Consider the following 14,191-nt stretch of genomic DNA (forward strand, 5'->3'; position numbering starts at 1 on the left):
TGTGCCACAAGTTTCTTTTCCCTAGGATTTTCAATCATGTGGTTATAACACATGTTTCTTTCCCTGCGTGGTCCAATGAGGAACATAAAACCAGCTCTTTGTGAGTAGCAAAATATTGAAGGAACACACAAGTTTGCATGAGTTAAATTGTTTAATCCTTACTTGCAATTTATGTAACAAGTTATTTAATTAAATTATTTTAACTGCCTTTCAAGACATGCTTTCCTCACAAAATGACTTACAAGATTACAAAATGTGTAAGACAATTGCAGTATACAACACACACGTAACCTCTCATAGAAAATTTCCACACATGGCTGTATCGCTGCTAAAATGTCCATGAAACATCCCTGAAACATGGAGGAAGCGCGTGTATCTGGAAGTCAGGTGCACTTCCTCAATCATCAGGGAATTGTTGCTCCCTCTAGCATCCCTGAATTGTTGCAAAGGGACAGGGACGTAGCTGGGGGGGGGTTCTTGGGGTCCGGACCCCGCCTTCCATTAGAAAAATGAATGGTGTGTGCTGCTGCACCGCTGCACCCAAGCCCCATTATAATGGTGGCACTTAGTCTGGAACCCCCCCCCCCCGCTTCCTAAAATCCTAGCTACGTCCCTGAAGGGGAGCTGATTTCCTATGAACACAAACTTTGCATTCATAGGAAATCTGCTTCCCAGGAACTATTCAGGGACATTAAAGAGGGAGCGATGTTTCCATGATGATTGAAGCACACTTGGCTTCCAGACACGTGCGCTTCCTCCAGCTTTTAATGATATTTGAGCCACATTTGACAAGCGATGGAGCCAGGTATGAAAATCTTCATACACACAAAGAACTTTATCGCATTGCCCCTAGAATGGCTTCATTGCGTTACCAAAAGGGGGCGTGACCAGAACGGGATGGGGATAACAATGGATGTTATAGCACAGAGGAATGCCATTGCTGCCTCTGGACGTTCCCATCGCGTCCTACATCCGTTCTAGAGGGTGCGGTTTTTGAGAATGCTTTTGAACAGTTCTCAAATATTGTGCCTTCTGGAATGGATGTAGGACGCGATGGGAATGTCTAGCGGCAGCGGCAGTATTCCTCTGTGTGATAACATCTGTTCTTAGCCCCATCCCGTTCTGGTCACGCCCCCTTTAGGTAACACGATGGGGACATTCTGGGGACAATGCGATAAAGTTCAAGGATGGAGCAGGAGCCACAAGTAGAAATATTGTAAGTGTCGGATGGAAATTTGAACAAATGTATCTTCTGGAGGCAAGCAGCTTTCAGATCCACCTCTCCTGCTTCTGCTGTTCTTCTCTGATAGATCCCTTCAAACTTGGTGAGGGAGACCCTTCTTCTACATTATATAAATGGAATAAAGTTCATATAGAAGCTTTCACATTGCTCCTTTTCAAGCCTTCTTGAGTTTGTGGGAAAGCTTTTCTATGTGTGTGGGGGAGCCTCTGCTGATGAATGTGACCTAGGATGAGCATTATGGCTCCTATGCTGCAAAGGTAACAACAAAGCCTTCCCTCATGCAGAGGTGAAATTAGCAACTTCTTGTATTTGAGTTCCAATTAGCTGTAGGCCAGTGCAAGCTCTTGTGCTTGTCCACTGCTTCAGGATGCATTGCCATTGATGCTGGAGTATACGGGCTCATTGTGTCTGCAACAATTTGACACTTCTTCCCTGGTTTTCATATTTCTGTGTCCTCTTCTTGTCTTGTACTGATTGTTTTGTTCAGTATTAATTCATTTACAGCAGCGGTGGGCACTCTCTCTTGCTGCCTCAGATTGCCATTTTTTTCCTAGTAAAAAGGGGAGGGGTGGAAGAGTGAGTTGCCCCTCTTAGGCTTCATCCTCACTGCAGAAATAATCCAGTTTAGTACCATTTTAACTACTGTGGCTCAATGCTGTAGAATTAGGGAATTATAGTTTTGTGAGACATCCAGCCTTCTCTTCTGTCAGAGAGCTCTAGTGCTGCAACAAACTACAAATCCCAGAATTCCATAGTATTGAGCTATGGCAATTAAAGTGGTATCAAATTTGATTATTTATGCAGTCCAGATGCAGCCTTAGATGATTCCTTTTAAATAGATTGCAGGAGCAACTTGTGCTGTTTAAAAAACAACAACAAAATACTATTTTTCAAAATGAGAATGGACTTCCAACCAGGTCTGGATTTGTGCTACTCTGTATAGGCCCTGTACATTTCCAAGGAGTGGTGTTACGGTAGATGTTTAAGCAGTCAATGGATTCTCTTAGGTTAGAAAATCAACAGGTAGTATAGGCAGCATGCTGGTTTTCGGTTTTCAGTTTCCTTTGCTTAAGGTGGTTGTTACTTTCAGAGATATTAATTTTCTTATGAGTCTGTATCTCATATAATAACAATTAAATAGAATTTATTATAATTTTACAATAATAGTACAGAAATACAGGCTATCTCTTGGTATAATGCACTATGGGACTGCATACAATTTCTTGTCTGTAGAGGCAACTTAAAGGAGCAGTGAAAAATGCAAGCCTCTGACTTTACCTGGTGTGGCAAATCAATAGCTATTTTCAATTCAGGCAGAATGTACATTTCCCCAGACAGCTCTATAATCCATATGATGGCCAGTGCCATTGGGATTCTGCTTTCATTAGTATGGCCAGGATGTAATTTTCTGGGAGGAAAACAAATGCTCTGCCCTATATTTTTCATTTGTCACACCAAGAAAGAACACACACACACATATATGTTAGTCCCAGTATAAAATGAAACTGAAGAAGCTGTTGTTTATTTGTAGCACCAGCTAGCAATTTTGATATGTTTTTAAATAGCAGGAAAGGAATTCTAGAAGCAAACTCCTTTATTGGAGAAAAACCTGTTTATTTAGAGATGGAAACACACTGTCTTCTCTGCATCCCTGTAGACATTGTTGGGTGTAATTTGAGACATGACCCTTGACCCATGGCATCCTGATTTCTCTGTTTTGGCATTTGCTTTAATGGTCTCTCATATGATTTTATCACATGAGGCTGGAAAAGCAGAATTCTAACAGGATGAAACCAGATTTAAGACCTGACTAAATGCCAGTACTGCAGCCACAACATTGTGAGTTAGATCCCAGAGGGCTCCAGCCTGACTCAGCCTTCTATCCTTTCATAAGTCGGTAAAATGAGTACCCAGTTTGTTGAGGACAATTGGTTTACAGATTGTAAACTGCTTAGGGAGTGCTGGGTTCATTATGGAGCGGTATGGAAATGTAAATACTAATGCTATTGCTAAAAATAATCTTTGGCTGGTACTTATCTGCTGCTGCCTTGCATTCCATTCATTACTGTAGTGTACCTTTTTCATTGATGGACAAAACCTCCTAATAGGCTCTCAGTCTCGCTGCTATTCCATTACTGCCTTCATGCGATAGGTCCCTTCTGATGCATTTCCACTTCTCAGGCAGACATGTGGTGTGAGGGGGCATGATTTTCCCCCTTCTCCTCATAATTCCCAAGCAGGCTGTTTTCCTGTCATCTCTTTACCTCCCCTCTATGCACTTTCAGATGTCTGGCCTTTTTCAACTTGCTTTTCTGCCCAGCCAGGCCAGCTGGTCTCTATGTGCCTGAAGCCAGGATGACATTGCTTTTCTTCCATGCTCCCCTTTCCCCAGCAGCTGAAGATCTCTTTAAAACATTGAGAACCAGCGCACCAGATTTAGTGGCTGTACACACAGCAGCATCGAGTTTTTGGGGAGGAGGCAGAAGCAGTGATTGGAGCTGCTAATTACTTCCCAAGGCTGACTGGCTCAGTGGTGGTGGCTCTTTCTCCCCACTCCTGGAAGGTGGCATTTGGCAGTGGCTATGAATTGCCAAAGCACTATTGTCGGGAGAAGTGTGACAAGAAATCATGCTAAACTGGTATGCTTCCATTCCTAAACTAGTGCAGTTGTGGTTGGACAGCCGGCTGGTGTGGTAAAGTGTGTAATCAAGACACCTGGCTGAAGTTTGGACTTCTGTGATCCTCCTGCTTACCTTTTTTTTTTAAAAAAAAAAATCAACTAGCTGATGAAAAGTTTTGAAAAAATTAAAATATATTATGGTTGATATTAATAAAAATATTATATTATTCACCTATAGATGTTGATTTTTTAAAAAGGGCTACATGAATAATGATATACACTAGAATGCTGGTGTTTCCAAAAATTTAATCCTAGTTTATTTTGTTGTATGTTGTATGCTCAACTCACTTTCCATTTGCCAGCTGACATTCATGCTTTTAACCTTATTATTCTTGCATCTTTAGAGTGTGGTGACCTGAATGAAGGAATAAGGTTCCTCCTCCTCCTCTTCTTAATGTAGCTTGTGATACAAATATTTAATTTAGGACTGACATGCAATAGAACCAAAGACATAGTATGAATGTTTTGTTGTCATGCTGTAAATGGCAACTGGAAAAGTGGTTGGTTAACATGCCTTCATCTAGTTTAATTTTATTTTTAAGGCTTGGCCTGATTCTGAGATGGGCTTGCCATCTGTGAACAATAGATGATATTGAGAAGATGAAAGTACTGGGAGATGGGAGTGGCATATATTCTAATTTTCTGCTCTGTACACATAAGAGGTGAATGATTTTCTCCACCTGCATATCATAGACTGTTCGAAAGTGTCTCCTTTACTTTCAGTAGCAGATTTGAGGAGGGGGCATAAACAGTAGCAGAAGGAAGGGAAGCAGGAAAACTGATCTATACATAAAGGGAAATGCACATTTCCTTTTATGATCACTATGGCCTGTTACAGACTGCCAAAATAAAGCTGCTTTGGGTCTCTTTGGAGGTATGCTGTTTATATGATGCATGCATCCTAAGAGTCCGGAAGCTGCACCAAAGCTGCGCTCCAGTGCTTAGGAATGGAGTGTGGCTTTGGTGTGAACTCCTGACTCTTAGGACCCATGCATCATTTAAATAGGATACCTCCAAAGAGACCCGAAGCAGCTTTATTTTGGCAGTCTGTAACAGGCCTATGAGAGTTTTTTTTATCCCTCTTGCTGTCTGCTGTGGAGTGGGTGGGGTCATTTTTATGAATAAAGGTTAGGACAGAGGGTTGCACTTTCATGTAAAGTGAAGTCTGTTTACTTTAGGAATCTGGTTACTGTATCAGTAATGTAACATGTAGCTTGACTCTCAGCTTTTTTAGTTTGCTGGAAATCTTGTAATAGCCTGAGCCATTGTATTCAGATACTGTAGTCAGAAGATGCCTGTCTACACAGCCTGGAGCATGTTAGATATCAGTTGATGATTTTGTTCACTTGGCTGTACCTCAGTGACTACCTATCACTCCTCACATCCCAGTCATTCTTTGAGGCTTCTTTTATGCTATAATAAATGTGTTATATACTGTGTTACATCTAAACTATTCTCTAAAACAGAAAAACCTTAGAGAATGGTTTAGATGCAATGCCATATGTTCTCTTAAAGCAGCCACCTCAAGATACAATTCAGCCATGGTGATATCCATCCTCCAGTAGGAGAGTGACAAGGAAACATCTGTTTTTATATATATAAATTTAATTACATATTAAAAACAACACAATCATAAAAACCTTAGCAATCATAACAAGGGGAATTACTCCATCAAACATTATTTCAACATACAATCTTACAATTTATTATTACAATTGTTTGGCTTATTTCAAATTACATTTTGCTGCAATGAAATAATGATGCCACGTTTGTGTAAGTTTTAAAAGCAGGACAAAAAATTGGTGCATCTTAAGCTACATATAGCCACAGGATAATATTTGAGTATAAACTGTAATTCCATGCAACTAAGTCATAAGCAATGATCCCTTTACTTCACATGCAGTGCCGTAGCAATATTAGTATACCTATATTTGTTACATTATCATACTACTGGACCCATGACTTAAAAAATGTTGACTGAAAATGCAGCGTGATTAAAAATTTCTGCATCTTAAAGGTCAAATAGGTAGAATTGGGGTGCATCTGTATGGTAGCTTTTCATAATTACAAACAGGAAGTTCAAAAAACATGTTTTCATAAGTTAGAGTGCACGCTGGCTTTTGTATTTGTCTTTAATACAAGGTTGGAGGAAAGGCCACAACTTTATTCAACCAAACAGAACAGGGGTAGGGTTGGCCCCAAAGCATAAGGTCTGGATCTGACATCAATCAACCCCTGGTTGGTTGATGAACCAAATTGCTTGATCACGGTCAAGCTTCGGGATGACATAGGGGCAATGAAAATGCCTTCTCCATACATGCAACTGATCGATCGCTTGTTTGCAGTTGATCCCCTAGTCACCGGGAGATGTAGAATCGATATGACCCCCACAGTGGCCACACCGCATGCCCTCTGTGCTCCTGGGTCCTGAAGAACTCCCAATCCAGTGCTACACAGCCCTGGAAACCACCCACCAGATTCAAGACCTATGCATAAAGTTGTGACAGTACAGCACCTGAACTAAAGAGAGGGAGGGTAGGAGAGCCGAGCAAGAATGGTGCCCAGGCAGGACGCCACGTGGCCTTATATAGCCCTAACTACCAATCAGGCCGGGAAAAGGAGGAGGCACCACCTACCCGGCCCCCTGAACCAATCAGCAGCGGCCAGCAGACTGTAGCAGCTAATCCTCCAAAACGGCCAATGGCAGGCCCGCCTGATCTCGGCAAGGCATGCTGGGAGCCCAAGTGGGCCTACCAGGCCCCGACAGAAGCAGCTCCCCCCAGCAACAACTAGGCCAGCCCCACTAAGTCAGGGTGGCCCCATTTATTATGCACTGCCCAAATGAAGTCTGGATATATGTTTTCTTACTTGAGGGGAGTGTGTCAACTATACAAATACTTTATACAATCTCACATTTAATTCTTCTCAAAGTTGCTAAGAAAACACCATGAAAGGACTGCTGTAAGGTTGCCACATCTTAAAGATACACAACAACAGCAAAAATTCCAATGTCCACCCTTCATAGTGATGTGTGTGTATAGAGAAGAGCATGGTGCACTAACTATTAACAACTGAATGCAGTAATAAAAGAATTCTTGGAAATCCAACTTCATATACGAACAAATTCTGAAGTAGCACTTCTCCTGGTGGTAAAACCAGAACATCCATTGTTTATTAGCACTAAACCATATGGAAACTGCTTGACTCATTGCCACTTGACAATTTTTTCTTGTGCTAAATGACATCCACTGTTTCTAAGCCAATCTGTAATTGAAGCTGTAGCTTTCATCTAGACCCAAGGGGCACTTGCATGTAACCACGGCTGGGAGTTTTTATACCAGCAATGGTATGTCACAAGTGCTGGTCTTGCTTGCTTTTTGTAATATACAGTTTCCATGGTGACTCTTTGAGAGCACTGACTTGAAATGTATTTGCTAGTTAGGCACTCTGTATGTTAAGATTTCATCTTATGTTGCATTTCAGTTTTATTGAATAACAATAAAAGAGGACTGTTCCCTTTGCCCCCAAGAAGGCTATATGTCAATTTCTATTGATTTGATGTTGCATACTGATGAATCATGAAACAACTATAGTGTGATTATTCAATAACCAGCAGTGTTTGTTTCCGATCCAAATGTTTTGTAGATCATTGTTTTCCCCCTTTGAGCTGACAAATTATGAGCCACATGACTTTAATAATATCAAAATGTGACTAGTTATCATTCGTACGCACACACACACACACACACACACACACAGAGAATTAATTGATTGATTGATTAAAATGGTTATTGTCTCAAGCCATTTGCTGATTTTTGCCATGACATGCAGTAGAATCATAGAGTCATAGAGTTGGAGGAGCCCTCAAGGGCAATCAAGTCTAACCCAATGCTGTGCAGGAATACAAATTCAAAGTACCACAAACAGATGGTCATCCAGCCTCTGTTTAAAATTCTCCAAAGACGGAGACTTCACCACACTCTGAGACAGTATGTTCCACTGTCAAATAGTTCTTCCTGCCAGGAGATTCTCCCTAATGTTGAGGTGGAATCTCTTTTCTTGTAGTTTGAATCCGTTGTTCCAGTTCCTGTTCTCTGGAAATGCGGAAAACAAACTTGCTGCATCTTCCGTATGACATCTTTCAAATATTTGAACAGGGCTATCATATTAGCTCTTAATCTTCTCTTCTCCAAGCTAAACATACCCAGTTAACTAAGGCGGGTTACAGACTGCCGAAAAGCGGTGATCTGGCTCCGCCTTCGCTTGCAGCATCTGGGAGCCGCAGCCTTTAAACCGCGTGGCTCCCAGACGCTGCAGAGAAGGAGCGCAGAAATCGCGCTCCTTCTCAGGCCCTGGAAGAGACGCCGTGAGGCGCTAGTCATGCGCTCGCGGTGTCATTTCTGCGGTGCGACGTGTGGACGCAGCGCGTCTGCTACGTCAAGATGGCAGCAGCCGTGTGGAACAGCCACCGCCATTTTGTGCACGCAGAGCGCGTACTAGGGTTGGGGGGGTGCAGAAGCACCGCCCCTTCCTAACCCTAGTATGCGCTCGTCGCGTACGATATGGCGGTTTGTAACCCACCTATGTCACTTCTCGTAGAGCATGGTTTCCATGTCTTTCACCGTTTTAGTTGCTGTCATCAGGACATGCTCCAACTTGTCAACATCCTTTTTGAATTGTGATGCCCAGAACCAGAACCCAAGGAAATGCCTGTTAGCTTTGTCTGTTAGCAGGGCTTCTGTTCAGTGTCTACTGAACTGACTATATAAGCTGCAAGACAAGTCCTGCTGGCCATCTGGGACTGAACTCCAAGGACAGAGGTAGCAGATATACAGTATATAGAGTTAGTTGCTGGTAACCCCTTTCCCAGTCTGGTCAGTGGCTCAGCAGAATTCAGTATTCACAAATATTCTAACCTCTGAAGGAGAAAGCATGATTATGGAATTTTACATGGCTCCAGATTAGTGTTGTTTGGTTCTGCTTCTTCGTTTTTTTTAAAACACTTATTTTAAGATCTTTAAGGTAAACCGCCTAGAGAATCCGTATTTTGAAAGATGGGCTATGTTCAAAAATCTATGTTTTGAAGGATGGCCTATGAATTCATTAAAACAATATAGAACTAAGGTAGACAAACAACATGATCCACACATGAAAGGAAGTTCAGGGTAGCTTCAACATTTGCAAAAGTTCAAAAGAAACCATCACAGCAAAAGGGGTACTTCCAAACCAACCCCTGAGGAATGATCATTCAGGGGGAAAAGTACCCTGGAGTAAGACATGGCTAGATGGCTGGAACCTCTGCATGGCTCAAACTGAATGTTCCTTTGTGGTTCAGCTGTTTGGAATGTAACTGAAAGGTCATTTGGGGAAATGTCATATAGGTAGTAATATTAGAATTACCTTTATTACAGGGTGGGTTGCTCAAAACCAAGGTAATTTAGGTCAGGAAAAAAGTTCAATTTAAATCAAGTTTCCCTTTGACACTACTTCATATTTGTTATACAGTGATATTAATCTGATAATTAAACTATACTTATTTACCATTTAATGGAACATTATTTAACCTGTAGTTTCCTTCTGAAAACTAGGTCTTCAATTTATTTGTACCATTGTGTACATTCTACATCAGGTAAGGGAATCATGAAGCCTTCCCACTGTTGCTGAACTGCAGCTCCCAACTTCCTTGTCAGCATCCTTGTCAGTGAGATGATGTTTTAGTTTTAGTCTGAAAGAAGCTTTCCAAGGTGCTAAATGCTATCCCTCCAAAATACTTCTGTTGGTTAGGTCCTTTTTTCATTGCCCCATTGACATGGAAGTTACCAGCTACCACTCTGCCTCAGCCTAAACTATGTTGTTCAGGGCTGCTGGGCTTTGCAGTCAGGAACACCTGAAGGAATGAATGATTTCTGTTCTACATACTTTCCCATGTAAAGTGTATGGTTCTCCATTTAAATGGTGTTCTCCTTCCTGGTGCTTTTAAAAATCAGAATTAGCAGTCTGGTATCATTTAAGCTTTCAAAAATGGGTGGGTTCAGCCTCAACACCCTCCATATCTGACCACACCTCATCTAGAGAAAGTGGATAGAGATATGTTTTGCTCCCATAATAATAGAAATCAGAGTAATCCGATGAAGTTAAATGGGGAGAGATTCAGAACAGAACTTTCCACAAAGAATCTTTCTTCAGACAGTAGTGCAAAGAAGGGTAGAATTTTGTACCACAAGTGATAGCAATGGTCACCAATTTGGGCCGATTGAAAGTACTATTAGAAATATGAAATTTCAGGAGGATAAGGTTATAAACAGCTAATAGTCATTAATAATAGTTACCAATATGGACATTCTTAATGGCTCCTACTCATGATGGCCATGCAGTAATTCCTGTATCAGAAGCAGTATGCCTCTGAAATGTGTGTTATTGGGAAACATAGATATGAAGGAGCTATTTTGTTTTTTCTTTTGTTTTGGCTTCATAGAAACATCTGGCTGGCCATTTTGGGGCTAAATGGCCTGTGTCCAGCTGTTGTTATGCTTTCTTCTTTCCAGCCTCCTTACTTTCTGATTGGCAAAGCTCCACACTGAATAACCAAGCAGCAAAAAATTAAAATCAAAATGAGATAGTCCTAAGTGATAGATCAGCATAAAATCTAATTGTTAGATGTGAAAATTAAAGCAGTGAATTCTTGAGTTTAGGAGGTAGACATTCATGTTTGAAAAATATCAGATTTCTTCTTCATTGACATAAAAAAGCTTTAATTCAGTAATCTGGTAGAAAACATTAATCCAGTTTAGAGAGAAATTGTAAACTTGACATTCTTATATTCGTATTATTTAATGTTACTAAGCTATGAGAAATATAATCTTTAACACTAACCCTTCCCCTCAATTTATTTGATTTTTTAAAAATAAACTCAGCAACACAGATATTTGTCATCCCTGATTATTGTGATAAAAGGGCTACATGTGTATGTGACCTGGGAGGGCTTAGATGTTTTGATTATAATCTGATAAATCTTGGTCTTGCTGCATGCACTTTAGGCTGATGTAAGATTTGCTGCATTGGTAATTGTGTACCAGTTGAAACTGTTCAGTGACAGTATATTAGAGTAATATACCAGTTTAAAAACAAACTCATATTTGAAGAAACTCTTCTAGAACATGGCCACATAGCCCGAAAAACCCACAGAAAATTATGGATGCTGACCATGAAAGCCGTCGACTTCACAAACTCATATTGATTTGCTGCAGTACTGGAACGAAAGCAAATAGAGGTCTGTGCATATATTTAGGCAAATAGAGATGATGGAGAAACTAGAGATCAAAAAGAAGAGAAAAGAAAAAGAGAACAGACTCATTTTAAACACAAATTATTTTCCACATTGTAAAAGTGTCGTTTATCAATATTAATCTTCTGTTTATAATTCAGTGCTGCTTCTCTAATTAGATTATAGTGAGGCAATGAACAATGAGCTCAATAGACTGAGCCCCTTATTTAATAATTTTTGGAAGCAATGGCAAGTAAAAAATATGGGCATCAAAGAGGAAACATCCTGAGGGACATGGCAGCAGATGGTCAGGCTTATTTTATTAATTTAGCACTGTATTAAAATGTCTTTTCTGATTATTTTTCTGGAAGATGAATTAATTTGGAAAGGTAATACTTCATACCAGACATGGGCTGTTAAGGTGTCATAGTGTTCCCAGTGATGGCAGCCACCAGATCACTGTCCATTTCTTTGTAATTTGGTTGTCTTCTCTGTAACAAGCATCTCCACTGTACTTTTGCTATAGCTCATTCCTGTTCCTCCCCTTGACAAATGATGCATGTTAAAACTTATCAAGAAGTGTCTTCACCTCCTGCTAGTTTACTTAATGCAGGTTTACCCAATCTGGGGACCTCTGAGAGTTTTAGTCTATAATTCTCATTGCCCCCAGCCAACATGATCAGTTATGAGACATCTGGAAGTTGGTCCAAGGCATCTGGATCGAACCATGCTGGGAAAGGTGGTACTAATGCATTTTGCCTTACAACTGTAAGCTGAACAAGACAGCAAAGTATTATTATTATTATTATTATTATTATTATTATTTGTCTGTTAAGGTATGCACTTCATATGTATGAGGGAAAATGGTGGGAAATTTATTGGTTTATAGAGGAATGAAGATGTATACAGGTGTTGTGGTGTATAGCTCCACTCTGTGGGTTCATTAGTAGCATTGCACAGATTCTTTGACTAGATCACATTGCATGCATTTGAATAGACTCTACTGCAAAAAATTGAATCTTTTTTCCTTCTTGGCTTCTCTTTTCCTCCCCTACCCCTTTTATTTAACACTTGGCATATATTCCATGAATGTCTTTGCAATAATATTTTCAGGCATTGTGCAGCAATAGTTGATTAACACTAAAACGCAAAATAATAAAAAGAGTTAAAATGCTGGTTTATTAAATAAGAATTTGTATACCCCTCCTTTTTGTCTTAGTCAGTACAGTACATGTGCAGTAAGCTCTGCAGGAAAATATTTAAATGTATCCGCAACTACTAGAAAGAGATATTTTGTTCTAGGCTGGCAGCAGCCAGAAGGGCAAGGCATGAACTTTCAGGCAGTAAAAAAGGATAATTTTTCAGTCCTGCCCTCCATGTTGCTTCTGTACCATGCATGAGACCACAGGATAGTTTGAGGTTGACAATCAGTTCTGAATATGAACATTTCTAGCTATACGGCGGGGGTTAAAGATTCTGGAGATCAATATCTATCTCCACTGCATTTTGTCTCCAGAACTACTTTCCCTATGTTTAAATGCTCATAAGGAATGCCATCTCCTCCTTAGGAACTAGAGAGTCTAAATTTGTCACCAGAGACGCTGTTACATTTCCCACCTGCGAAGTGCGAACATGAAGTAGGTGGGTGTTTGAAAAGGGCCTTTTGGGCAACAGCAGCCTAGATGGCTAGTGAAAACATTACTGTTCCACTAAACTTACAGTGAATAAAGCTGCTCTTTCAGCTTTATTCAGCATAGTGTGCTAGAGATGTATGAACCACTCCTGTGTCCATTCTCTCTGCTTCCAGCTATGTTCAAAAGCTTGCTCAAGCTCAGATCTCTGTATTCTTTTAGCAACTCATATTAAGAGGCAAGAAACTAACATAATACAGTAACACTTTTCATTTTTATCTTTTTGCAGGATGACTTTCTTTATAGTGTTTCCATTTTAAGTGGGATCTTGTGCACTACTTTGGCTGTGATCAAATTTATGTTGGGAAATGTGCTTACAAGCAGAGCATTGTTAACTGATGGTAAGTTGAAGGAGACCACGTTCTTTATGTTTTCTTGCTTTTATATCAGATAGAAAGTTAGGCAGTAACTCAGTAAGTCACTGAGACAAAATGCAGTAGAGATGAATATTGAATTGTTCAATTAGCATATATGTAACAAATTGGTTGAGTTTCTGCCATTAAGTGAAACATATTGTTTCTCAGAGTTACTTAGGTTCATTAAAAATATTTTTTCTGGTACTTTGAAAATTGTGGGCTTCTGAAGAATGTTGGAATTTAAAAAGATAAAATTTGTGCTCTGAAGTAGCTTGGTGACTAATAAATATGCAGAAACAAATGCACACTAAAGGAAACTGTGCTAAAGAAAATACTCTTACAGTGGGCCCTCGGTATCTGCGGAGGATCCGTTCCAGATCCCCCCACAGATACTAACATCAGTGGATGCTCAAGTCCCATAGTACTCGATGGTGGTGCAGCCATGTGCTTGATGCCAGCCTCACTGCTCTCACCACAGTGGGCAGTAGGGGCTACCTTCCTCCTCTTCTCTGCCTCCTCCTCCTCTTTCCCATCACCTCCTCCTCCTCCTCCTCCTCCTCTTCTTCTCTTCTTCCTCTTCCCCCGTTGTGGCGGCCATGGCTCTTCCTCTGTCGCCCTGCCACCACTCTCCCTCCTTTTCTTTTCCTTTCTCTTCCTCCTCTTCCCTGCTCTTCCTCCTGCTTTTTCTTCCCTGCTTCCTCAGTACCTGCAGCTGAGGGGTGTCAGGTGCGGGGGGGGGGGCTTCACGAGACGAGTAGAAATGCAGGGATCAGGAAGGTGGGCATCTCCTGCAGAAATCAGGCACAGGGGGAGGAGGTGGGAGTGCTCGTTCTTCCCGAAGGCTCCTTTCTCCTTGTGCTTCCTGTAGTGCATGGGGCTGGGGCTGTTCCAGTGGAGGTGGAGCAGTCCCAGGCCCAGCAGCAGGGAGCTGAGGGCTGCCACCAGACTGAGTCAGCA

The 14,191-nt window shown here is 41.0% G+C and overlaps 1 protein-coding gene across 1 annotated transcript in view; it reads left to right on the top strand.

Moving 5' to 3' along the window:
- TMEM163 (transmembrane protein 163) overlaps nt 1-14,191 on the top strand; it is a 108,053-nt gene that overhangs the window by 84,662 nt on the left and 9,200 nt on the right. The window contains exon 6 of the mRNA XM_042462239.1: nt 13,108-13,219. Coding sequence (XP_042318173.1) covers nt 13,108-13,219 — 112 coding nt within the window. The remainder of the gene's footprint in view (nt 1-13,107; nt 13,220-14,191) is intronic.

Source organism: Sceloporus undulatus, chromosome 1 (assembly GCF_019175285.1).
Source record: "Sceloporus undulatus isolate JIND9_A2432 ecotype Alabama chromosome 1, SceUnd_v1.1, whole genome shotgun sequence".
NCBI lineage: Eukaryota > Metazoa > Chordata > Lepidosauria > Squamata > Phrynosomatidae > Sceloporus > Sceloporus undulatus.